Source organism: Gordionus sp. m RMFG-2023, chromosome 1, assembly GCF_954871325.1.
Source record: "Gordionus sp. m RMFG-2023 chromosome 1, tfGorSpeb1-WG-v2, whole genome shotgun sequence".
Classification (NCBI taxonomy): Eukaryota; Metazoa; Nematomorpha; class Gordioida; order Chordodea; family Parachordodidae; genus Gordionus; species Gordionus sp. m RMFG-2023.
Window position 1 is genome coordinate 40,418,205 of NC_088775.1, and position 26,586 is coordinate 40,444,790.

The following is a 26,586-nucleotide window of genomic DNA, read 5'->3' on the forward strand; positions in this document are numbered from 1 at the left end:
CCGCACGACCAACATTCTAACCGGTTTCTCTTAACCCAATATAGCTCAAATCTTCGTTCGATCCGTTTCTTTTGGGCACTTCCTGTAGTAATTCCCCGTATCTTTGTTGAACTTCCGTTCTTGCTGCTTCAATCCATCTGTTCGATTCTCCCGATCCATCCACTTCTCTAATTTCCATCTTTATAATCTTATTACAGGTGACCGATAATGTTGAGAAACCGATTTTATTTTTATCGAGACGGTTTAGTAGCACTGAGAAAAATTACTCCACGATCGAGAGAGAGGCTCTGGCTGTGAAATTCGGGCTAGCGAATGCAAAGAATATCTGATTGGAAGAAGGTTTGTTTTATATACGGATCATAAGCCGTTGGTAGCTTTATTTAAGAAAGAAAATAAAGAACTTATGATTACACCAAGACTACAGAAATGGTTAATTTTAGTTGGTAATTTCGATTTTGAGATAAAATTCAGAACGGGTATACAAAATTGTTTACCAGATATTTTATCGAGATTGTTTAATAAAGACATGGCAGACAATACAGTAATCAATAGTTTAGAATATATAGACGAGGAAGAAAAATTAAATAGTAAAGTTATAAGAGCTTTGAAAATAGATACAAGAGAAGAACCGATAACGTTCGAAAGAATAGAGGAGATATCCAAAAAAGATGAAGAATTAATAAGAATTAGAACTTGTTTGAAAGGAGAGGCAGAATGGAAAAGTGAAGACAAAGCTTTTAAGAATATAAGGAATGAATTAAATATAGAAGACAATTGTTTATTGAGAGGATATCGATTAGTGATACCGAGTAAAGAAAAGATACATTAGCCGTATTACATACAGGACATCAAGGCATATAAAGAAGAATAAAGCAAGATAATATATTTGGTGGCCCAAGATGAATAGTGAAATTGAAGAATTAGCTAGAAGCTGCGAGACTTGTAACATGTGGGCTAATGTACCAGCAAAGAATAAAGCAGATAAATGGCCAGAAACGGACATTCGATGTAAAAGAATACATGTAGATTTTTTAGAATATGAAAAAAGAAAATATTTTATCATGGTAGGGATCGAAATGGATAGATTGCCAACAAGTTTCAGGTTTAACGACGAAAATAGTGTTGACTAAAATAAAAGATTTTGCAGGTAAATATGGATCAATGGAAATCTTGGTATCAGATAGAGGCCCAGCGTTTAAAGGTAGAGTTTTTAACCAATTTTGTGATAGGTGGAATATTAAACATTTAGTATCGCTACCACATTACCCGAGAAGTAAATGGCAAGCCGAGAGAATGGTAGCTATTGTTAAAAGCTGGCTAAAAAAGAAAAATATGGAGAGGGAAAATGGTGGTTGTTATTATTAGCATATAACAATACTAAGACTGACAAAAGAAATTCACCAGCAGAGATGTTTTTAGGTAGAAAAACAAGAACTGAATTAGATTTTTTGAAAGAAAAGATAAAGCAAAAGGATGATACATATGATGAGAAATTTAAAGTTGGAAGTTTAGTATGGATTATACTGTTTGATGGTCCAGTTAATGTATATATTTTTAGAATAATTTTTGTAGATGGCATCATACTTCCGAGTAGGTAATAAGATTATAAAGATGGAAATTAGAGAAAAGGATGGATCGGCAGAATCGAACAGATGGATTGAAGCAGCAAGAACGGAAGCCCAACAAAGATACGGGGAATTACTACAGGAAGTACCCAAAAGACAACGGATCGAACGAAGATTTGAGCTATATTGGGTTAAGAGAAACCGGTTAGAATGTTGGTCGTGCGGAGGGATGCACAAATTAAGGTTCTGTCCAATGACAATAGCGTCCTCAAGTAACGGTAGAGAGTTTTAGGTGCGGGAAAATGGGTAACTAACGAAAGAGGCCGTGGAAGGGTGGAGGTGTGTATTCGTGTGCTAATTATTAATTTGAATACAACTTGTAATTTTAATATTTGTAATTTTTATGAATTTTTATTATAAATCGACGAGGGTTAAATATTAATTTGAATATGTAGTCAAGGAAATTATTTTTTTTATAGACTGGTAATTTTAATTATGTTTATGAATACTTGTAATTTAATATTTATTTTATGAATTTTCATTATACTTGTAATTTTTGCATATTAAAAAGATGTATATAAATGGAAAAATTTTAAATAAAATCAGTACGTAGTTTTTTTGTATTGAAGAAAATTAGAGTTGTTATTTTAAATTGAAAAAATTAGAGTTGTTACGGTCTCTACTACAACCTTCGACAAGTTGATTACAATTCATATAAGGAATTGTAACATTCGTAAGATCATTAACCGAAAATATAAAATAATTATATATTAATTTTATTTAATACTAGGTTCCTTATTTGTATTAAGTCTCTCCCACTTGCCTCGACAAATAAATTACAATCCTATATAAGGAGTGGTAACAGTTTATATATAAATTTTAGATAATTTTCGGTTAAAAAGGAAAATTTGTTTATGTTATATAAATTTCTTCTCATATTATTGGTTTTATTCTTATTTTTATATTTATTTAATTTTTTAAGATTAATCAAGATCATTTTAATTAAGTGGTTATTGAGTACGCTATAATGTATATTACACAAATAAAATTATTAAGTTTAATACTTGAATATATAAGTATAATTATATTTGTATTTCTAGTTTTAAGTTTTACTTTAGGATTAATAGTAGGAAAAAATACATCTTTTATAAGATTAGAAAATAAAGAGCTAGAAAAAATTAAGAATATTATAAGAAATGAAAATAAGATAAGTCAATTAGATAATTTTAGGACAGTGAAGTGTTACAGTTGTGGAAGATATGGACACATTTCGAGGCAATGTGAATTAACCGAACATTTAAATTGCGCGAGATGTGGACGTAAAAGCCATATAGTTTCCAATTGTAGAAGTTACTTGGACAATAATTTAGTGTGTTTAAAATGTGGTCAAAGAGGACATGCTCAAGAAGCGTGTAATAAATGACTAAATAAACATAAGGATTATAAATTATAATATTAATAGTATATCTGATTTTTATAATTTTAATTATAATTTAGGAATAAATGATAATAATATTAATTTAAAATATATGAATAAATATAATTTTGATGATAAAAATTTTTTAAAGGAAAAGGTTGAAATATAAAACGTACGTAAAATTGATTTCGAAAAAATAATTAGGAAAAATAAATGTCCGAGGATTAAGATAAAAATAGGTGAAATTGAAATATGCTTTTTATTGGATACAGGAGCTGAGATTAGTTTAATGAATGTAAAGGATTTTAATAAATATTTTTCAAAAGAAAGATTCATTGCAAAGAGAATAAAAGTTAGGTAGCATGGTTAAAATTCTAGGTTTTTATGTGATAAAATTGTTAGATATAAATAAGGAAGTAAAGTTATGGATTACGACACTAAAGATGGAGCCTATTTTAGGTTGGAATGACATTAAGAAGATAGGTCCTGAATACAATTTGTGGTCTTTGTTTGAAAATGTCCGTGAGAACAACAAAATAAAGAAAGAGATAATAAGAAGTGAGGATAAAAAGAAGACTGATTTACCTTGTTTAAGAGATATAGTTCTCGATGAACTCAAAAATCGAACACCAGAATTTTTAATTAGATATAGAAGAAAATATGGAAACAAGAAATATAAAGACAATAGAGGTAAATACAGTCAAAGACAAACAACAAGGAATTAATAAAATAGTAGAACTGAATGTTGTTGAGGATAATTTTAACAAAGAAATAAAGAATATTTTGAATAGATATAAGGAAGTCTTTAAAGAAGAATTATTAAAGATTTTGAAGTAGATATACGATTAGAACAAAATTATCGACCTAAATATTGGTGCACAAGAAGATTGCCGTTTTCGTGGATAGAAGATATAGATAAAGAATTAGACAAATGGTTAAAAGAAGGAATTATAAAACCTATAGCGCATAGTGTGTGGGCAACACCGTTAGTTCCCATAAGAAAACCAGATAACAGTTTAAGACTGTGTATATACTATAGAGTATCAGTTAACCCGTGGGTAATAAACGAAAGATATCCATCTAGAATAGAGCGATTGCTGGCTAATTTAAGAGGAGCAAAAAATTTTTCAAAGATAGATTTTTCGAATGCTTACTTGCAAATAAAGGTGAGTGAGAAAACAAGTAAGATATTAACGATTATAACGTATAGGGGATTATTTGCTTTTTGTCGTTTACCATTTGGTTTGAAAGTATCGGCTCCAATATTTCAAAGAACAATGGCGGCGTTATTTCAATGAATAAAGGGAATTATGTATTATTTAGACGATGTTTTGATATCTGGTAGAACAGAAGAAGAACACAATACTAGGTTAGTTAAAGTGTTTTATATTATATTAGAAAATGGTTTAAAAGCTAATATGAATAAGAGTGTTTTTGGAGCAAGAAAAATAAAGTATTTAGGACATATTATAAAGGGAAATGAAATTACTCCAATTGCAAAGAATATAGATAAGATAATGAATATGAGAGCCCCAAATAATAAAACTGAAGCACAGGCGTTTTTAGGAGCAACGAATTATTATCATCGGTTTGTTCAAAATTTTGCAGAAATTGCCTCACCGTTGTATGAATTAAAGAAAATAAAAGGTTTGAATGGGGAGAAGCACAGGAGAAAAGTTTCGAAAAATTGAAAATAAAGATGGTAGAGAAACCGATTTTAAATTGTTTGAATGAGAAATTAGATATTATATTAGCGGTTGATGCATCTAATGAAGGTATAGGAGGAGTTTTATTACAGATGACCGATAATGTTGAGAAACCGATTTTATTTTTATCGAGACGGTTTAATAGCACTGAGAAAAATTACTCCACGATTGAGAGAGAGGCTCTGGCTGTGAAATTCGGGTTAGCGAAGTGCAAAGAATATCTGATTGAAAGAAGGTTTGTTTTATATACGGATCATAAGCCGTTGGTAGCTTTATTTAAGAAAGAAAATAAAGAACTTATGATTTCACCAAGACTACAGAAATGGTTAATTTTAGTTGGTAATTTCGATTTTGAGATAAAATTCAGAGCGGGTAAACAAAATTGTTTACCAGATACATTATCGAGATTGTTTAATAAAGACATGGCAGAAAAGGATACAGTAATCAATAGTTTAGAATATATAGAAGAGGAGGAAAAATTAAATAGTAAAGTTTGAAAATAGATACAAGAGAAGAACCGATAACGTTCGAAAGAATAGAGGAGATATCCGAAAAAGATGAAGAATTAATAAGAATTAGAACTTGTTTGAAAGGAGAGGCAGAATGGAAAAGTAAAGACAAAGCTTTTAAGAATATAAGGAATGAATTAAATATAGAAGACAATTGTGATATCGATTAGTGATACCGAGTAAGTTAAGAAAAGATACATTAGTCGTATTACATACAGGACATCAAGGCATAGAAAGAATGAAGAATAAAGCAAGAGAATATATTTGGTGGCCCAAGATGAATAGTGAAATTGAAGAATTAGCTAGAAGCTGCGAGACTTGTAACATGTGGGCTAATGTACCAGCAAAAAATAAAGCAGATAAATGGTCAGAAACGGACATTCCATGTAAAAGAATACATGTAGATTTTTTAGAATATGAAAAAAGAAAATATTTTATCATGGTAGAGAAATTGAAGGGCAAGAAGGAACCTTTACTAGACACCTGAAACAAGTAAGACTTAGAAGCTTAGGGCAAGTAAAAGATATGGGATATAATTAGAAGAAATAAATTGATGATAGACATTATTATGAGAATCATATTGATGATATACATAATTATGAGAATCAATTTATAAAGAGATAAATTGAGGATAGACATAATTATGAGAATCATATTGATGATAGACATAATGATGAGAATCATAATTTATAAGAAGATAAATTGATGATAGACCTAATTTGAGAATCATATTTTTGGATGAAATGAAATTGATGATAGACATAATTAGGAGAATCATATTTTATCAAGAGATAAATGGATGATAAACTTAATTAGGAGAATCATCATTCTCGATGAAATAAAATTAATGATAGACCTAATTATGAGGGTTTAAACGGTTAAGAAATTACCAGGTGGATAGTAGATCATTAGAAGATTATGGAATATGTATATATTTTTATAGTAATTTTTGTAGATAGCATCATACTTCCGAGTAGGTAATAAGATTATAAAGATGGAAATTAGAGAAGTGGATGGATCGGCAGAATCGAACAGATGGATTGAAGCGGCAAGAACGGAAGCCCAACAAAGATACGAGGAATTACTACAGGAAGTAACCAAAAGACAACGGATCGAACGAAGATTTGAGCCATATTGGGTTGAGAAACCGGTTAGAATGTTGGTCGTGCGGAGGGATGCACAAATTAAAGTTCTGTCCAATGACAATAGCGTCCTCAAGTAACGGTACAGAGTTTTCGGTGTGGGAAAATGGGGAACTAACGAAAGAGGCCGTGGAAAGATAGTCTTAAGGGTGGAGGTGTTGTATTCGTGTACTAATTATTAATTTGAATACATACTTGTAATTTTAATATTTGTAATTTTTATGAATTTTTATTATAAATCGACGAGGGTTAAATATTAATTTGAATATGTAGTCAAGGAAATTATTTTTTTATAGACTGGTAATTTTAATTATGTTTATAAATACTTGTAATTTTCATTATTTTTTTTATGAATTTTCATTATACTTGTAATTTTTGCATATTAGAAAGATGTATATAAATGGAAAAATTTTAAATAAAATCAAAATTAGAGTTGTTACTGTCTCTACTACAACCTTCGACAAATTGATTACAATTCATATAAGGAATTGTAACATTCGTTCTTTATTTGTATTAAGTCTCTCCCACTAGCTTCGATAAATAAATTACAATCCTATATAAGGAGTGGTAACACACTACCTGAAAGAACTTGCTATAGCTTAAAATTGGGATTTTAGAAACTGCTGAAAATCAAGAATCTTCAAATATTTTTCATCTCTGACGATTAAAAAAATGAAGATTTTCTTAAGTATGCTTAAGAAAGATTTTCAATCAAATTTTGCCTAATTCCAATTTTTTTTTTGAAAAAATATTTATGAGCAAATCTTTAATGATTTCAATGTATAAAATCTTCCATGAAGAAATTATAATTTTTTCTTCATTTTTTATAAAAATATTATGCTCAAACATTTGGAAGAAAAAATCTTCAAATGCTCATTTAAAATTTTTTGTTAAACCCTGCTTAATATGGCCATATAATCTTCAAAAAAACAAGTCCGTCATCTTCGTATTGTCTAGTTCTGGTGCTCTATAAAATATAGCTGGGTTTCTTTTTTATTAAAAATAATGTTTGCTTAAAGCATCCCATCAAAACCTGCCTAATGCCTTAACAATTTCAGGCTTTCAGGCATAAATAATCTATCAAAATTATTTTAATAACTAAACCTAACAGTAAATGAATGCTAAAAGACGACCCATTATATAATTTATCGACATTTTTTAACTAATCATTTGATACAATTTAAATTAATTTTTTTAAATCGGCCTTGACCGGGTTCTGTAAAAAAGTTAAGCCCAGCCTGGGTTTGTATTTTTTATTTTACCATGGCGATTTTTTAAATTTTACCATTTTAAAACCAGCTCTGGCGGGCAGGTTTCTAATAATCTTTATTTATTCTCATATAAACTTTCCGAAATCATAATATTTTTTTCTTTTTTTTTAATAAACAGGTTAAGATGTAAAAATTATGTAATAGAATACATGATCAAGAGAGCGATTTTTAAATATATCTTATAGAAAATAATTTTTTTTAAATATTCTTTTTCTTATGTAATTTTATACTGCACAGCACACACATAATATATTAGGACTAATGATCGTGAATGAACCGTCAATAAATTAAATTTACTCATATCTTTTTTTTCGGTATAAAAACAATCAAATCTAAATAATAAGGTGACTTACCAACCAATGTTGACTTCGCAATGGGCGTCAAGGTATACTAAAACATCTCCATTGGACTTTTCGGCCCCAGCTATCCTCGCTCGAATAAGACCTAGTCGCTCTTTGCTCCTGTAAATTTGAACCAGTTTGGAAGAAAAATGGTCCCTTACGTAGTCATCCAAGGGACGTTTTAATTCCTCTGTGCAGAAATTTTAGATTTAAATATAAAGGTAGATATTAATATAAATAGAATGTATAAAGCTATAATATCGTTTTTCTAAAAACGTTGGGAGTGGGGGGGGGAGGGGATTATATACTAAGATATGGATAAAAATTTGGACGTTCGTTGTTCACGAACCTAATTTTTTTAGGACTCTAAAAATACACCGGCATATATTTTTTTAACAAAGACCAGCCGGCCTTGCAAAATCTAGAACAAGTTAATTGCCTTTCTATCTCAAGCTTAGATTCATGTCCGAGACTTTTAAAACTAATATATAAGAATTCGTAACCGGTTGACAAATTGTCGGAATTTCCAAAGACAATATATCTGAAGGATTGTCATAAATTATTTTATAAATAATTGAGATTTTTTCAAGGTATATAGTTAAGTGTATCCTATTTAATAGAACTATGATATCAAAACTATGGTTTAACATTTACTCAAAAATAAAAAATCTTCAAAGATTTCGATTTCGGAAGATTTTTTAAAATTATTTTCTTAAAAGAAACTTTTTGGGCATAACAGGATTTTTGATCTAATATTGCCAAAAATTCCAAATCTTTCTTAAGTAATATTATGGCCTATTTATGCATAAAAAAAATTTTTTATGATTAAATCACAAATATTTGTAAAAAATTTTTGATCTTTAAAAAATCAAATCTTCAATTACATTGATCTTCTAAGATTTTGTTCAAAATTTTGGGCGAAAAAATTTTCAAATGCTCATTTGAAGATTGTTAAACCCTAGCTGTAGCTAATTTCATTGGCTGTTAGCAGAGTTGTTAAAGTATCTAGATATAAAAATGTCCTATCTATATCTATTTTAGCTATTTTTAAAATACATTTTGATATACTGTAATTTAAAGCTTTTTTTATCTAAAAATAAAAATATTTGAATGCAAAATTCATTTTATCTCATATGAGCATATAATTTAAATAAATATATAAAAAAATATTAAGACTAATATAATAAAAAATTAAAAAATATATATATACAATTAAAACTTATATATAAAATAATATATATTCATTAAATATCATTTTTTTTCACATTTAAATATAAATATCAGTTCAAAATTGTGAAGGATATTTTTTTCATGTAAAGGAATATATAAATCCTTGCTTAGCCATGACGTCCACTAATAAATAAAAACAATACCATTGATGCACAAATTTATTTTAAGCAAATAAATTTATTTAATTTTTAATATATAGATATTCCACTAACTTTTAATTAACAAATTATAAGTTTAATGTAAAAAAAATTTTTTTTATAATAAATGCTAGTTTTAAATGGGAATTTGTTCAAAAGAATGATAAAAATTTTATATGGTGTTCGATTGAATGAGAACAAAATATTAAAATATTGTTTAAGTATTTTGTGCTCTCATAATCAGTTTCAGATAGAGAAAAACGAACCCTGTATACAATTATGATACAGGCGATGTATCTGTATCTAGAGCCATTTAAAAAATATCTCTTAACAACTCTGGCTGTTGGTATGCTATTTCCTTTCGCATTTCGTCTAAATCCCTTTCAATGGCTGAAATCAATATATGAACTAATGCATTTTAATGAATGAATCATCGGTCTAGATTAGAGTCCTGAAGGACCGGGCCGGTGGTAAATAATCCTTTATAAGCCAACGACAATTTATTATGTTGTAAATTTATCAGACAACACATGAGGTTTTATGATATCATTTACAATTATTTCTTCTTTTCTTAAGTTTCAATTATAAAACAAATAAATATGGACCACAAAAAAATATAAAGATGTGAAGAGGGATAAAAAAAATATAATTTATAATTATCACTATTAAAACTATAAACATGGAATATCATCACATCAATTAAGGAAAAAAAATTAGTATGAAAACCACAAAAAAAATTATAAAGATGTGAAGAGAGGGGTAAAAAAAAAATATAAATTTATAATTATAACTATTAAAACTATAAACATGGAATATCATCACATTCCATTCCAATTTTTTTAAAGGAAAAAAAATATATACATATCGTTTCTTCAACTAACATATGTGGTAAATTTTAATATTATACTTCACATTGTTTTTTATAAATCTAAAGATACAATAATTAATATGATGATTTTTTGTCCCCCTTTATTTATTATTATATAGGGTAAATTATTTAAAAAAAAACAAACAATTAAAATAAAATAACAATATGTTTTTTTATTTTTGCACAACCCTCAAAAAATAAATGACAATCAAATATATAATATATAACAAAACAGATTTAAAAAATACATTAAAAATTGGATATTTTAATTTTCGTTTTTTCTTTATATATATATTCTCCTTTTTCTAAATTCCTTTAAAATATATTTCAATATAAATTATATTTTTATAAATTTACCTTAATTCATTGGTTGTCCTCGATAACCAATCTCCAAAAATTGATGCATTTTATTAATTTGAAAAATCAAAAGGATTTTCATTCGCTCTCTCTCGGGTACCGATAATAATTTTTTTACTATATCAATTTTTTCCTTATTCCAGTTAGTATATTTTCTTCTTGGAATAGCCGATGTTGGATCAGTAATAGAATCACCACTTACAGAGGAAGAATTGATCATATGGAAATTATTTGTAATATTAGGTATTGAATTTGAATTAGATAAAACAGGATCAGGATTTAATGTAAATGAATTTGTATTATTAGATAAAATTTGTCGTATATTAAACATTTGAAAAAAATATTAAACTCTATTTTATAAAAAAAATTAAGTTATATAAAAATTGTTAATGCAAAAAAATTACCGTATGTATTTTATAAAAAAAATTAAATTATATAAAAATTGTAAATGCAAAAAAATTACCGTATGTATTTTTTAAATCTGTTTTGTTATATATTATATATTTAATTGTCATTTATTTTTTGAGGGTTGTGCAAAAATAAAAAAACATATTGTTATTTTATTTTATTTTAATTGTTTGTTTTTTTTAAAATAATTTACCCTATAAATAGCACATATTACTAATTTGTTATTATTATTGTTTTCTCGCAATTATATTCTGTGTATATTTTTGATTCAAAAAAAAATAAAGCCTTAGGAATGCCGAAGCCATAAAGGCTAAGACATTCGACTATATCCCTATTTTCCTAGGGGAAAATATGATATTGATAAAACATGGAATTTAGAAAAATAAATATATCATGGGACGGCAATGTTTCCGCTGCCAGTCCAAAGAGCATTTGCTTGCTGATTATGAAGTTCCTTCTTATTTATTGAAAAAAAAACTGTGTACCGAAATTTCATAATGATGAATTAGAGGTTTCTGATAATATTCCTAGTTGTTCAAGAAATTATGATCCGAAGATGAAAAAACAAATAAATGTGGGACAGATGGATTATAATAAAGTGAATGAATTAGAATCCAGGAGGAAGTATTATGGGAATAGAGTGTGGCCTCCCGTAAGATATCAAGGAACCCCAAAAGCTACAAAGGACCCAAGCTATAAGGTAGATACCAATCAACTAGGGATACGCCTGGAGAAGAACCCAAGATATATAAATACAACGGATCTTGAAAAGAAAAATATGAAAGTTGATAATACAAAGGAAAATATGGAATATACTGATACGGAGATGGAAGAAATTAAATTATTGCAACCGGAAAATGATTAAAAGAAAAAAAAACATTATGTGCGGTAAATTTAGAATGTGTTTATATTGTATATATATTATATATTTTTTTTTACATGTCCTTGGCCCGTTAGGGGTGGAAATGTTGGGTAAGCGGAAAATAATTCCCCGGAAAAAAAATCCCGGAAAAAAATTCCCGGAAAAAAAATCCCCGGAAATTAATTCCCTGGAAAAAAAATCCCCGGAAATTAATTCCCTGGAAAAAAATCCCCGGAAAATAAATTCCCGGAAATTAATTACCCGGAAAAAAAATACCCGGAAAATAATTGCCCGGAAAAAAATTCCCCAGAAAATAATTCCCAGGTAAATAATTCTCCGGAAAAAAAATCCCCGGAATAAAATTCCCCTGGAAAATAATTCCCCGGAAAAAATTTCCCCACTATACATTGAATTGCTAATGCATTGCTAAACTGCATTGCTAAAAGGCAATCAATCATAATCAATTATAAATCAATCAAAAATTTATTACGTATATTTTTTTAATGATAATTTTTTAAACTTTTTTTAAAATATATTTAAATCATTTTTTTATTATAGATGAAGAATACTGATTACAGTGAAACGATACACATGTTTAAATATACTATAAAAGGGGGTAAACAAAATAAGATTTTATTTTTAATAGAATAAAGATTGAAATTAAATATGGACAAGCAATTAATTAAGAAGATTTATAGTTGATTAATCATTATAAAAAAAATGTGTTAAAATTTAATTCAAAATAAAAAATTAAAATACTTACATATTAATTATTTTTAATTTTTCTTAAATAATAAAAAAAAATGTTTAATATAGAATCTTTATTATCCAATAGTAATACTAATTTTTCCAATTTAAATGAAAACTCCCAATCTTCGTCGAGAATTCAAAGACCAAAAAGAATACACAAATATTGGAATAAAGAAAAATTAGATATATTTACCAAAATGTTATCAATGCCGGAAGAACAACAAATGTTTGATAAATTTTAATTATATTTTTTATGTATTAATTATTTTATCGAAATTATTATAAAAGTTTATAGTGTTATCATATTTTTATCGAAATAAATGGATATACAAAATAGATTACATTTAAGAAATTCTAAAATATTTTCAAATATTAAAAAGACTTTTTACAAAAAATGATTTAGAATTTTAAATGAAATTTAATCAAATATCTTACTTGAGCATTCTCAAAGAAAATAAGAAAAAAATTCATTTTTCATCACAAATTATATATATGTAACACATTTCTTTTTATAATGATTAATCAACTATTAATCTTCTTAATTAATTGCTTGTCCATATTTAATTTCAATCTTTATTCTATTAAAAATAAAATCTTATTTTGTTTACCCCCTTTTATAGTATATTTAAACATGTGTATCGTTTCACTGTAAATGATATAGTATATAATTTTATTTTTATTTAATATTATTAATAAGAAATTTATTTTTCTAGCTTATTAAAACAAATATACATTTTATTCAATTTTAAAAATTAACAAATATATATAAGAGGGCGTTATATGTTTTAATATGTATCATTTTAGGAAACCGGAATGATGATTGGATAGCACTTTTTTTATATTTGGGTATATATATACATATGAAAAACCTAAAAATTAAAAAATTTTTTTAGGTTTCTTTGATGTTTAATTTATGAGTAGGTTTAGAATAGTAAAACAATGGAAATTTTCTAAAGTAAATATTGCTGGCGTTATTTATCAAAATCTCTTCATTTTTGTTTTATACGTGTATATTTACGTGCTAAGCATTATTCTAAAAAATATTTTGAAAATAATTTGATTTGACCGATTGCCGAGTTCAAAACCGACCACTTATTAAATATTTAATTGATCAAATTTGCTATTAAGATAAATTGAAAAATGTTGATTTTTGTTAATACGTATAAAACATAATTCCAAAAAATATTTTAAAAATATCGTGATTTGACCCGAAAACCGACCGAATGACCAAATACTGCATTGCTGGCGTTATCCATGGAAAAATCTTCATTTTTGTATTATACGCGTATATATATACGTGCTAAGCATTATCCTAAAAAATATTTTGAAAATAATTTGATTTGACTGATTGCCGAGCTCAAAACCCCACTTACTAAATATTCGATTCATAAAATTTACTAGTAATATGATTCGAAAAATGTTCATTTTTTGTTTTATATATCTATAATTACGAGTAAAACATATACGAGTCGGTTATCCGCCAAACCACGATATTTTTAAAATATTTTTTGGGATTATGTTTTATATGTATTTATAGATATATAAAACAAAAATGAACAATTTTCAAATTATATTACTAGTAAATTTGAATCTAGGAAAATAATTCCCCGGAAAAAAAATCCCGTGACCCGGATCTGCTCTGCAGTATTTAATTAAATAGAAATGTTTTTTAAAGTCAAATTTCTTCGAGGATTTGAGATTTTAAATAATAAAACGAAAGTTAAATAAATCTAGTTCACCTTTACACACTTTCATCAACTTTTAGGTATTTATTGAAAAATTATTTTTACACAAATTTTAATCATTTTTTTAGAAATATGATAAAAGGCTTTTCACAGTTTACTGACTCTTAAATAGCGCCCCTTTTTGTTTTTACAAGGATAAGCTATTAAATAAAATAATTTTATAAATTTTGTGGCTAAATAGGAAATTAGCAATTCAATCTGATACCCTCTATTTGATAAAAATTATTTTACTGAAGTATTGACCTACTTTAAGAATTTAACTGACTGAATACAAAATCACTATAAAACTTGCAAAATTATATTTTTTACTGCCCAATTTTAATTAAATACTGCCAAAAGTAATGAAAAATGCTGACCACTTTAATCAAAATACATCCAGAGGTGATTATCAGCAGTGAGTATTATATTTTTCTAATCTAACAATTATTATTTTGCTTATGAATTTTTTTCAAAAGTTACAGAAAAGAAATAATTATAATTTTATTAAATGATATATAGAATAATAAATTATATTATTCAAAAGAAACAATTCTAGAACGTATATGTTCTCCAATTGAAGAGAGAAAATTGGGCAAGTCCCTTCTCTCTTCTAAATAATCAATGCATAAATTTTTTAAAATAGTTTGTTTCGTTGCATGAATACGATTTTTTTTGGGAGTGTATGTCCCAATATTCCATTGGTCGATTTTTCCCATATCAACCGCTATTTCCATCCTTATTTTTTCGAGTAGTTCCCATATCTTCGGTTTTTTGTTGCCTACAATATGCTTAAATCGGTTATTCCATCCTTCACATACATTGTTTGTTCGATTTTCCCCAGCAATCGTAACATTGAACACATTCCATGTTTCTGGTGGGAACAATGGCTCTACTTGCCTTTGAGAGTTTTTCCCATGTCTCAATTCTCCATTCACATAATTTTTATCAAAATAAAACAATAATTCTTTGTTTTCATCCGATACAATGGTTTTTAAATACTCCATACCTCGTTTGACATCGTGTATAGGTAAGAATGCTAATCCATCGATCATAGCTGCAAATAAGCATAACATTGGATCATACCGATATGATGATTCTAACCCCAATTCCTGAATCTTTCTATGATTTGATTGAGTTAGATGATAAAAACATCCTTGGATGTTGATATCTCTACCTAAAAGTTGAAAAAATATAGATTAAAATTATTGTATAGGTTTTATTTAATATTTATGTCTTTATCAATTTTTATTAATTGTACTGTGTGACAAGAAAAATGGGAGAAAAAATAAATAAAAACAAGTTTTGGTGCAGAATTTGACATTGAGTTCGAATTCGTTTTCTAAGTTTTCCCTTCACGTCAAGTTTTAAAAATATTATCGTATAAAGGCAACTTTTCGAAATCTCAAAAATGGTAATACGGATATATTTTAAAAAAAGTATCAAATGAAAATCCCTGAAAATTGGTGATAGTGTTAGATTTATATTTCCTTTATTAATTTTTATAATTTTTTATCGATTGCTTTTTGAGAAAAATGTTAAAGAATTTCGTTTTGGGGGGTCTTAAGTTTTCAATTTAAATTCCCGGCAAGAATCGTATAAATATGTTGGCGGACTACTGCTGGAGTATCTTTTTTGAAAATAAATCATCAACTTCATATTCGCGGAAATATATTTAGATTTACCATTAAATGTTTTTAAATTCGATAAATTTTATGTTATTGTTTAATTTGTTTTAAATTCAATAAATTTATTGTATATTACAAGTTAAATCCTATATAATAATGAAGGAGGGGGTGAGACAACGGACCGATAAAAGGTTTATTAAAAGTAAAATATGAGATAGGTTAGCTTAGCATAATATATTTATTTAAATATGAGAAATGTAACTATTTCATTTAAAATAAATTGTTTGGGAATCAAATAAATTGTTTGGGAATCGTACCTTGTGCAGTGTAGCGATAAATCCTATATAATATAAATCAATCAAAAATTTATTACGTATATTTTTTTAATGATAATTTTTTAAACTTTTTTTAAAATATATTTAAATCATTTTTTTATTATAAATGAAGAATACTGATTAAATGATATAGTATATAATTTTATTTTTATTTAATATTATTAATAAGAAATTTATTTTTCTAGCTTATTAAAACAAATATACATTTTATTCAATTTTAAAAATTAACAAATATATATCCGTAAGAGGGCGTTATATGTTTTAATATGTATCATTTTAGGAAACCGGAATGATGATTGGATAGAATTTTTTTTATATTTGGGTATATATATACATATGAAAAACCTAAAAATTAAAAATTTTTTTAGGTTTCTTTGATGTTTAATGAGTAGGTTTAGAATAGTAAAACAATGGAAATTTTTTAAAGAAAATATTGCTGGCGTTATTTATCAAAATCTCTTCATTTTTGTTTTATACGTGTATATTTACGTGCTAAGCATTATTCTAAAAAATATTTTGAAAATAATTTGATTTGACCGATTGCCGAGTTCAAAACCGACCACTTATTAAATATTTAATTGATCAAATTTGCTATTAAGATAAATTGAAAAATGTTGATTTTTGTTAATACGTATAAAACATAATTCCAAAAAATATTTTAAAAATATCGTGATTTGACCCGAAAACCGACCGAATGACCAAATACTGCATTGCTGGCGTTATCCATGGAAAAATCTTCATTTTTGTATTATACGCGTATATATATACGTGCTCAGCATTATCCTAAAAAATATTTTGAAAATAATTTGATTTGACTGATTGCCGAGCTCAAAACCCCACTTACTAAATATTCGATTCATAAAATTTACTAGTAATATGATTCGAAAAATGTTCATTTTTTGTTTTATATATCTATAATTACGAGTAAAACATATACGAGTCGGTTATCCGCCAAACCACGATATTTTTAAAATATTTTTTGAGATTATGTTTTATATGTATTTATAGATATATAAAACAAAAATGAACAATTTTCAAATTATATTACTAGTAAATTTGAATCTAGGAAAATAATTCCCCGGAAAAAAAATCCCGTGACCCGGATCTGCTCTGCAGTATTTAATTAAATAGAAATGTTTTTTAAAGTCAAATTTCTTCGAGGATTTGAGATTTTAAATAATAAAACGAAAGTTAAATAAATCTAGTTCACCTTTACACACTTTCATCAACTTTTAGGTATTTATTGAAAAATTATTTTTACACAAATTTTAATCATTTTTTTAGAAATATGATAAAAGGCTTTTCACAGTTTACTGACTCTTAAATAGCGCCCCTTTTTGTTTTTACAAGGATAAGCTATTAAATAATATAATTTTATAAATTTTGTGGCTAAATAGGAAATTAGCAATTCAATCTGATACCCTCTATTTGATAAATATTATTTTACTGAAGTATTTACCTACTTTAAGAATTTAACTGACTGAATACAAAATCACTATAAAACTTGCAAAATTATATTTTTTACTGCCCAATTTTAATTAAATACTGCCAAAAGTAATGAAAAATGCTGACCACTTTAATCAAAATACATCCAGAGGTGATTATCAGCAGTGAGTATTATATTTTTCTAATCTAACAATTATTATTTTGCTTATGAATTTTTTTCAAAAGTTACAGAAAAGAAATAATTATAATTTTATTAAATGATATATAGAATAATAAATTATATTATTCAAAAGAAACAATTCTAGAACGTATATGTTCTCCAATTGAAGAGAGAAAATTGGGCAAGTCCCTTCTCTCTTCTAAATAATCAATGCATAAATTTTTTAAAATAGTTTGTTTCGTTGCATAAATACGATTTTTTTGGGAGTGTATGTCTCAATATTCCATTGGACGATTTTTCCCATATCAACCGCTATTTCCATCCTTATTTTTTCGAGTAGTTCCCATATCTTCGGTTTTTTGTTGCCTACAATATGCTTAAATCGGTTATTCCATCCTTCACATACATTGTTTGTTCGATTTTCCCCAGCAATCGTAACATTGAACACATTCCATGTTTCTGGTGGGAACAATGGCTCTACTTGCCTTTGAGAGTTTTTCCCATGTCTCAATTCTCCATTCACATAATTTTTATCAAAATAAAACAATAATTCATTGTTTTCATCCGATACAATGGTTTTTAAATACTCCATACCTCGTTTGACATCGTGTATAGGTAAGAATGCTAATCCATCGATCATAGCTGCAAATAAGCATAACATTGGATCATTCCGATATGATGATTCTAACCCCAATTAATGAATCTTTCTATGAGTTGATTGAGTTAGATGATAAAAACATCCTTGGATGTTGATATCTCTACCTAAAAGTTGAATAAATATAGATTAAAATTATTGTATAGGTTTTATTTAATATTTATGTCTTTATCAATTTTTATTAATTGTACTGTGTGACAAGAAAAATGGGAGAAAAAATAAATAAAAACAAGTTTTGGTGCAGAATTTGACACTGAGTTCGAATTCGTTTTCTAAGTTTTCCCTTCACGTCAAGTTTTAAAAATATTATCGTATAAAGGCAACTTTTCGAAATCTCAAAAATGGTAATACGGATATATTTTAAAAAGTATCAAATGAAAATCCCTGAAAATTGGTGATAGTGTTAGATTTATATTTCCTTATAAATTTATTAATTTTTATAATTTTTTATCGATTGCTTTTTGAGAAAAATGGTAAAGAATTTCGTTTTGGGGGGTCTTAAGTTTTCAATTTAAATTCCCGGCAAGAATCGTATAAATATGTTGGCGGACTACTGCTGGAGTATCTTTTTTGAAAATAAATCATTAACTTCATATTCGCGGAAATATATTTAGATTTACCATTAAATGTTTTTAAATTCGATAAATTTTATGTTATTGTTTAATTTGTTTTAAATTCAATAAATTTATTGTATATTACAAGTTAAATCCTATATAATAATGAAGGAGGGGGTGAGACAACGGACCGATAAAAGGTTTATTAAAAGTAAAATATGAGATAGGTTAGCTTAGCATAATATATTTATTTAAATATGAGAAATGTAACTATTTCATTTAAAATAAATTGTTTGGGAATCGTACCTTGTGCAGTGTAGCGAAGAGAATGAAAGCTACAATAAATATATTAAATGTAAGCTATATTAAAAAAGAATCTAGAAAAATAATTCCCCGGAAAAAAAATCTCCGTTTTTAAGATAATTAAAATTACAAAATTAGGAGAAAAAATTCCCTATAAATAAATCAACGAAATAATAATTCTCAAATAAAATATTTAAAAATTTTGATAAAATTAATTCTGAAGAATTATTAGGATTATGTTTTATACGTATTTATAGATATATAAAACGAAAATCAACATTTTTTAAATTATATTCCTAATAAATTTGGTCAATCGAATATTTAGTGAGTGGTCGGTTTTGAGCTCGGCAATCGGTCAAATCAAATTATTTTCAAAATATTTTTTAGAATAATGCTTAGCACGTAAATATACACGTATAAAGAGATTTTGATAAATAACGCCAGCAATATTTACTTTAAAAAATTTCCATTATTTTACTATTCTAAACCTAATCATTAAACATTAAAGAAACCTAAAAAAAATTTTTAATTTTTAGGTTTTTCATATGTATATATATACCCAAATATAAAAAAAATTCTATCCAATCATCATTCCGGTTTCCTAAAATGATACATATTAAAACATATAACGCCCTCTTACGGATATATATTTGTTAATTTTTAAAATTGAATAAAATGTATATTTGTTTTAATAAGCTAGAAAAATAAATTTCTTATTAATAATATTAAATAAAAATAAAATTATATACTATATCATTTAATCAGTATTCTTCATTTATAATAAAAAAATGATTTATATATATTTTAAAAAAAGTTTAAAAAATTATCATTAAAAAAATATACGTAATAAATTTTTGATTGATTTATAATTGATAATGATTGATTGCCTTTTAGCAATGCAGTTTAGCAATGCATTAGCAATTCAATGTATAGTGGGGAAATTTTTTCCGGGGAATTATTTTCCAGGGGAATTTTATTCCGGGGATTTTTTTTCCGGAGAATTATTTACCTGGGAATTTTTTTCCGGGTAATTATTTTCCTGGGGATTTTTTTCCGGGGAATTAATTTCCGGGGATTTATTTTCCGGGGATTTTTTTTCCGGGGATTTTTTTTCCGGGGAATTAATTTCCGGGGATTTTTTTTCCGGGGAATTATTTTCCGGGATTCGAAATGTTGTAAGCTTAGTAAAATATATGTATGTGTAGATAAAAAAAAATAACATTATTTACTAAAATGTATATCATATAAAAATATTTATTGATTTTAATTTGATTATTGATAAAAATATATGTGATATATAGATTTGATAATTCGATTATATTTATTGTTTGATTATGTGTGAATTCGTAATTCGAAAATATTTGGAAATAAAAGCAATTATTAGTGATATTATTTGTCTTATTATTATTGGAAGATTTTTTTAATTATATTATTGTGGAAGACTTCTATAACCATAGTATAATATTTCTTTGCAAGTAAAAGGTAATATATCCGGTTAGGAAATTATTGAAAAAATATATATGATAATTTATTAGCTAACTTGATAAGCCGACTGGAAAAATTCGATATGTATAAACTGTTTATAAAAAATCTTAGTTTATCAGTAAGTATGAAAGAAAATAATTCATTAATTTTTAAAATGAATGCTATTGTGATTAGTGAAGGTCAACGGTCCTATCGGTCTTAGACCGGGAGCAATCAGGGGCAAAAAAAAGGATAACAAATATTTATATAATTTTTATTTAATAAGAAAATATATAGATCCCTGCAAAATTATTTAAAACCGTTATAGAGAGGCATATAATATTATATCCTTATATATAAATTTGTTAAAAGGTGGATTTAAATCAATATTAATTTTGAAAAAATTAATTTTAGTTAATTCAAATATAATTTTTTCAGATTTTTTTGCTTTAATATTAGCGTTGGTAAACGGTTCGATTCGATTTTTAAAAACGTTCAACTTAATATTATATTTTAAAAAATATGACGCAAGCCTGAAGATTTTGCACATATATGGCACAAAGGTTTGGATATCTATTAGAGAAATCTCGAGGCTTATGCAATATTTTACTGGCTAAAATATTAAGCTAGCCGTTTTAAACATCGGCTCAAATCGAGCCATTCACCAACACTAATCGTTATCATCTAAAATCGTATTTATTTATTTTTGTTAATAATGTGGCATGGCATAATCGAGTGGTAAATTTGATCTAATCTGAAATCATTTTGTTGATATCAAGATAAAAAAAAAATATGTAATTATGAATTACAAAACCTGAGAATGATTAAAGGGCTTTGCAATTTGGATGGTTCAAGATTTGTGCAACAATAATATGTGAAGTTGCTGATTCTATTTTGCTTGATATAATTTACATTTTATACCATAACATACTATAAAATATTGTCAGAACTAATAAGATTATTCATAAAAAATTAAATAAAATTGTGATGTAACTATCGACAACGCTGATATATGAAAAGAATTAGGGAGTCATGTCATTAAATAATTGATGGCCTACATCATCTCAAAAAAAATTATTGTTTTTGGTTTAGCTCATATACTAAACCTATTATCGAAAAATTTGTAGATTAAAAATATAAAGGATGCCAAACCAGGCTAGTCAGATCAAAAACGTCACCTACTATATATGATTTTTTTGAAATAAATAATAATAATACTGAAAATCCTCTAGACGCATTTTTTTAAATCTAAAAATACTCAAATAAATATTTTGATAATTTTATTATATAAAAAAATATGTATTTTAAATTTGATACTGCATTGCCATTAAATGCTAATGTTGAACGATTATTTAATACAACAAAGCTTATACTTTCTGATCATCGCTCTAGACTTGGGGATGACAGTAGATATGTTAATACCATTGAAATGCAATAAAAAAAATAACCAAATTACATATATTTGAAATTATAGTCACATTTTAATACCAATATGTTTTATATGTGGAAATAGAGATAACTATAAAATATTTTTAAAAAAATCTAAAGTAGCGTCAAATTTTTAAATTATCTAATAACGCGCTACTTTCTTGAAAAAATAGTGGAAGCAATAGCGCCCTATGTTTAAAACTAGCATTTAACAAGCTAAATTAAATCCATTTCTATATTAAGTGGTGGAATCCCGTGTCGCTACCATCTATCATATATCATCCCCCTATGATGGAAATACCAAGTTGGCTTCAGAAAAAATAATGTGGACCTTGATGTGAACCCAGAATTATTAGATAGGCAAACCACGTTCTTATAGGCCACATACGCTTTCCGAAATCGGGATTTTTTAAATATATATTATAAAAAATAGGGCAGTCTCTATCAAAATAAAAAATTAATAAAATTTGTAAACACTGCCTTTGGCAGTCTCAGAACTAAGGTTATAATGTCTGAAAAAAACAAGGGTATAAAATTTGCTAACCTTTATCGCTGAAATCATCAAATAATATGATTTGGTGAACGAGCTGGGTGGGGGTACGATTAATGATGCTCCATATCATTCGGATAATGGCGGTAAACGCTTCATTGTTAAATATCACTACTATGCTGGCGTTTGGAAGATCATCGTCATACTTTATTTCTGCACATCTATAAATGATTTTTTTTATAAATAATTGATTTAATGGTATAACAAACAATAAAAATTGAAATATAAGAAAAAGTGGGATGGTAAAAAAAAATCATTTTTATATGATTTTAAATTGCAATAGCATAAATTATTACTGAATGGAAACACCTTATAAATTTTAATTTAAAAAAAAATACATAAAAATTTTAAAGTTTTATATCAATCTGCTGGAATTGAAAGAATAGAAGGGAATAATGGATAAGTTGCATAGTATATATTTTAAAAAAATATATGGAATTGGTAAAAAAAAAAGAAGATTGTTTTTAAAATAATCTTCCGAAAATTAATGAAAACATAAGGTTTTCAAATTTTTTAACTGGAAAGAATTTGATATTAGATTGTAGTTCCCAAGCAGCCAAGTATCAACTTGATTTTACTATACCACAAGTATGGGTTTAATATCTTTCAAAATGAGTATACGTATGCATCATCAAATCAAAAATAAATTCCGCATCGCATTCGAAAATCAAAATATTACGTTAAATGATATTTTTAGAGGTAGTGCATGGGCTATAAATTTTTTTGCCGATATAGATACAGATACCACAGTAAAAAATTATGTAGGAAGTTTTAACTGTTTATTTATTTATTTTAACATACACAAAAGGTGGATTAATATAAATGTCATTTGCATCATATGTGTTCCAATTCAAGCCTAGATTCGTATCCACTTGTTTCACAATATTTTCTTTCAGATAATATTTAAAACGTTTTGACCATCTATATTAGTATTTAACTTAAGAAAGGCACAAAAAAATGATGGTATATACGAGAAAGTAAAAGAAAGAATATAACAATCTGAAAAAATTAATTTGGTATAATTTAGTATGGCGTAGTACTGATAAAAATTAAAAGTGTCGGCCAATACCGATATCAACGGTGTAGAAGTATCAGATTCATCTCTGTTTCTTAATTATTATTTTTCGCAAAAATGGATTGTTTTATTTGCGGTAATTCGCGAATGTCGATATCATAATTCGCTTCTCGGAAATGGCATGTTTAAAACCGATATTCAGACAAAAGGCGATTCTACCCACTTTTTTTTTACTATAGTATGGATGGTCCATATCTATTAACTTCAAAAATTTAATAAGATTTAATTGTTACAAAATTAAAGATTTTAAAGCTTATAAAAAAAATAGACCCTAACCACCAAGGAAAATGAGTAGATGACTAAAATTATGCATTAGTCGGCATTAAAAAATAAAATTCGCAAATGAAAAAAAATAGGAAATTAATTCTATAAATCCATTAAAACACATAATGGAATGTAGTTCGAAATTATACGACAAATCAATAAGAGTTTCGAACCCGACCCCTTCGGATTTTTTAAATTTTGCATAGTGATATTAACATTTTTAGGCCTTAATTTAACCCAATGGCTAGCTAAGTGAAAATATATATAAGTTAGTATAAACATATTAAAGTTAAAATAATAATATAATTTAAATATATCAAAAAAAAGGTTTCTCTATTATTTTTTAAGTAAATCTTAGATCAAAGTATATTTAAAAAAATAGTTTGGGCACGGATGGCATTATTTATTACTATCAAGATAAAAATAAAATAGTGGTCTAAATGATGTTTCCGAATTTATAAAAATTTACTATTTTCTTTTAAATAATAGAAATATATAAAATAAATTTAGCTTAAATAAACTTGTGAAATTCTTACGAAAAAAATTTAAGTAATTAAAATATTTTTCAAATTATAATAAGAAATGGGCAGTTATATTAATCATAATGGGAAGTATAAAAATAAATAGGTAGGTAAATTTTAGGCTTGTTAGCTGTCAATATGTAATAGCATGTAATACTAAGATAAAGATTCATATTTATTTTTTAATAAAGCCTCTGAATTATAATACAAATAAGTTGTTCCTGACTTTGATATCTTAAAACAACTTATAAATAACTGCCAATTTTTATAAATTTTTAAAAAAATATAGCCATTTATATTATAATATTTGTTTTAGTGTCAGAATATTCATTTATGGAGAATGTAATAGTGCATAAAAACGCTTAGAGCAAGATGATTTAAAATTTAGAGAACGACAGCAAGTTAAATAATATGGGAGGAAATTAGAAAGGTATAACCTAAATTATGATCAAGTGAAGAAGAAATATGCAGCTGTAAAAGCCAAATTCATCAAATTATATGTTCTCACTCCACAAAAACCTGGTATAAATTATAAAAATATATAAAACATTTTAATAAAAAGTACTGGTGCTCTTAATATAAAAAGCATATATTTGGCCAAAAGAAAATGTAGAAGATATTACCAAACATTCTGGGGCAAGTTTTCAATTCTCGCAAACAAAATATCATGACAATAAAAGACAAAAATCTATAATTTAGGAATCTGAAAATATCATCTAGCAGTATTATTTCATATTTGTATATAAAATTTATATGCTTTAATAGGCTGCATTATCTTAATTCTATTGTTTACCATAATATATATGATTTAAATACTGATCAAATATAGATATTGATTCCTGTGATGATACTAATTGTATTTCTATTATTTGATATTTATTAGTGAATAATAGGTAGATCATGACAATAAAGGAAATTATAACAGTATTAATATGATTAAAAAATGAATATTCATACTCCTAAGAGAAAAAAAACTAAAAATTATTGAATCTAAGAACATAAATTTTAATGAGTACTTGTATATTAAAATAAATAATATTTTTTTAATAAAAATGGATTTACTAAATTCAAACAAAATGAATAAACATAATGATAGACAATTTATGATAGGGTATCATATCAAATAAAGTCTAATGAACAGAATGACTTAAAAATTAAAATTTGGCTCTCCCCCCCCCATCATAATATTTCAATTTAAAAAATTTAGCTACAAAATTGATATATATCTTACTGCAAAGCTGATTCAAAAATAATCTAACTAGCTCAATTTTAAAACAATACAAGATATTTTAACCTATTCTTATCTAAAAGGTAATAGTTAAGATATTTTTCAGTTAGGCCATTAAAAATTATTATGTTAATAATGAGAATTAAAAGATTAATGTACTCTTTTGGACGGTTATCAGGTATACTTCTGTTGAAGGCAATTTTATTACTCAATAAAACATTAAACGAATCTTTTTTAATGATTTCTTTTGATTTTTCTATCTCATCAGGTTCCTTTAAATAAGCAGGTTTTCCATTTTCTCCTAAACCAGGGTATTTATCTATATATTTAATGTAAGAATAGTATGATTTTCTCTTTGGATCTTGGTTGTGAAATATAGGTTGATATATATTATAAATTGTTATAATTAAGAAGAAACAAGCGGCATATTTAATAAAAGTGCTGTAATTTCTAGGGTAATGATATTTTCGAGATATAATCATAGCGAGTCACGAATTGTAGACTTTTTTATTTACACATGTTTTGCCACATGTTGAGCAATTTAATTTCCTGAGGAATTAATGTAATAATTTAATAAATAAATTTATCATTTTCATATTCAGCAAATAAAGATGTTCATATCATAACTTATTGTTAAGAAGTCGTTTAAATTTTTTTTTATTATCCTTTAAACTATAAGTTTTTTTTGTTT

The 26,586-nt window shown here is 26.2% G+C and overlaps 1 protein-coding gene across 1 annotated transcript in view; it reads right to left on the reverse strand.

Annotated features, from left to right (window-relative positions):
* LOC135925479 (probable N-acetylgalactosaminyltransferase 9) overlaps positions 1-26,377 on the reverse strand; it is a 71,769-nt gene extending 45,392 nt beyond the window's left edge. Inside the window, exons 1-3 of the mRNA XM_065460823.1 lie at positions 26,055-26,377; positions 22,802-22,968; positions 7,964-8,141 (exon numbers count right to left, since the gene is read on the reverse strand). Coding sequence (XP_065316895.1) covers positions 7,964-8,141; positions 22,802-22,968; positions 26,055-26,377 — 668 coding nt within the window. The remainder of the gene's footprint in view (positions 1-7,963; positions 8,142-22,801; positions 22,969-26,054) is intronic.
* Between the last annotated feature and the right edge of the window lie 209 nt (positions 26,378-26,586).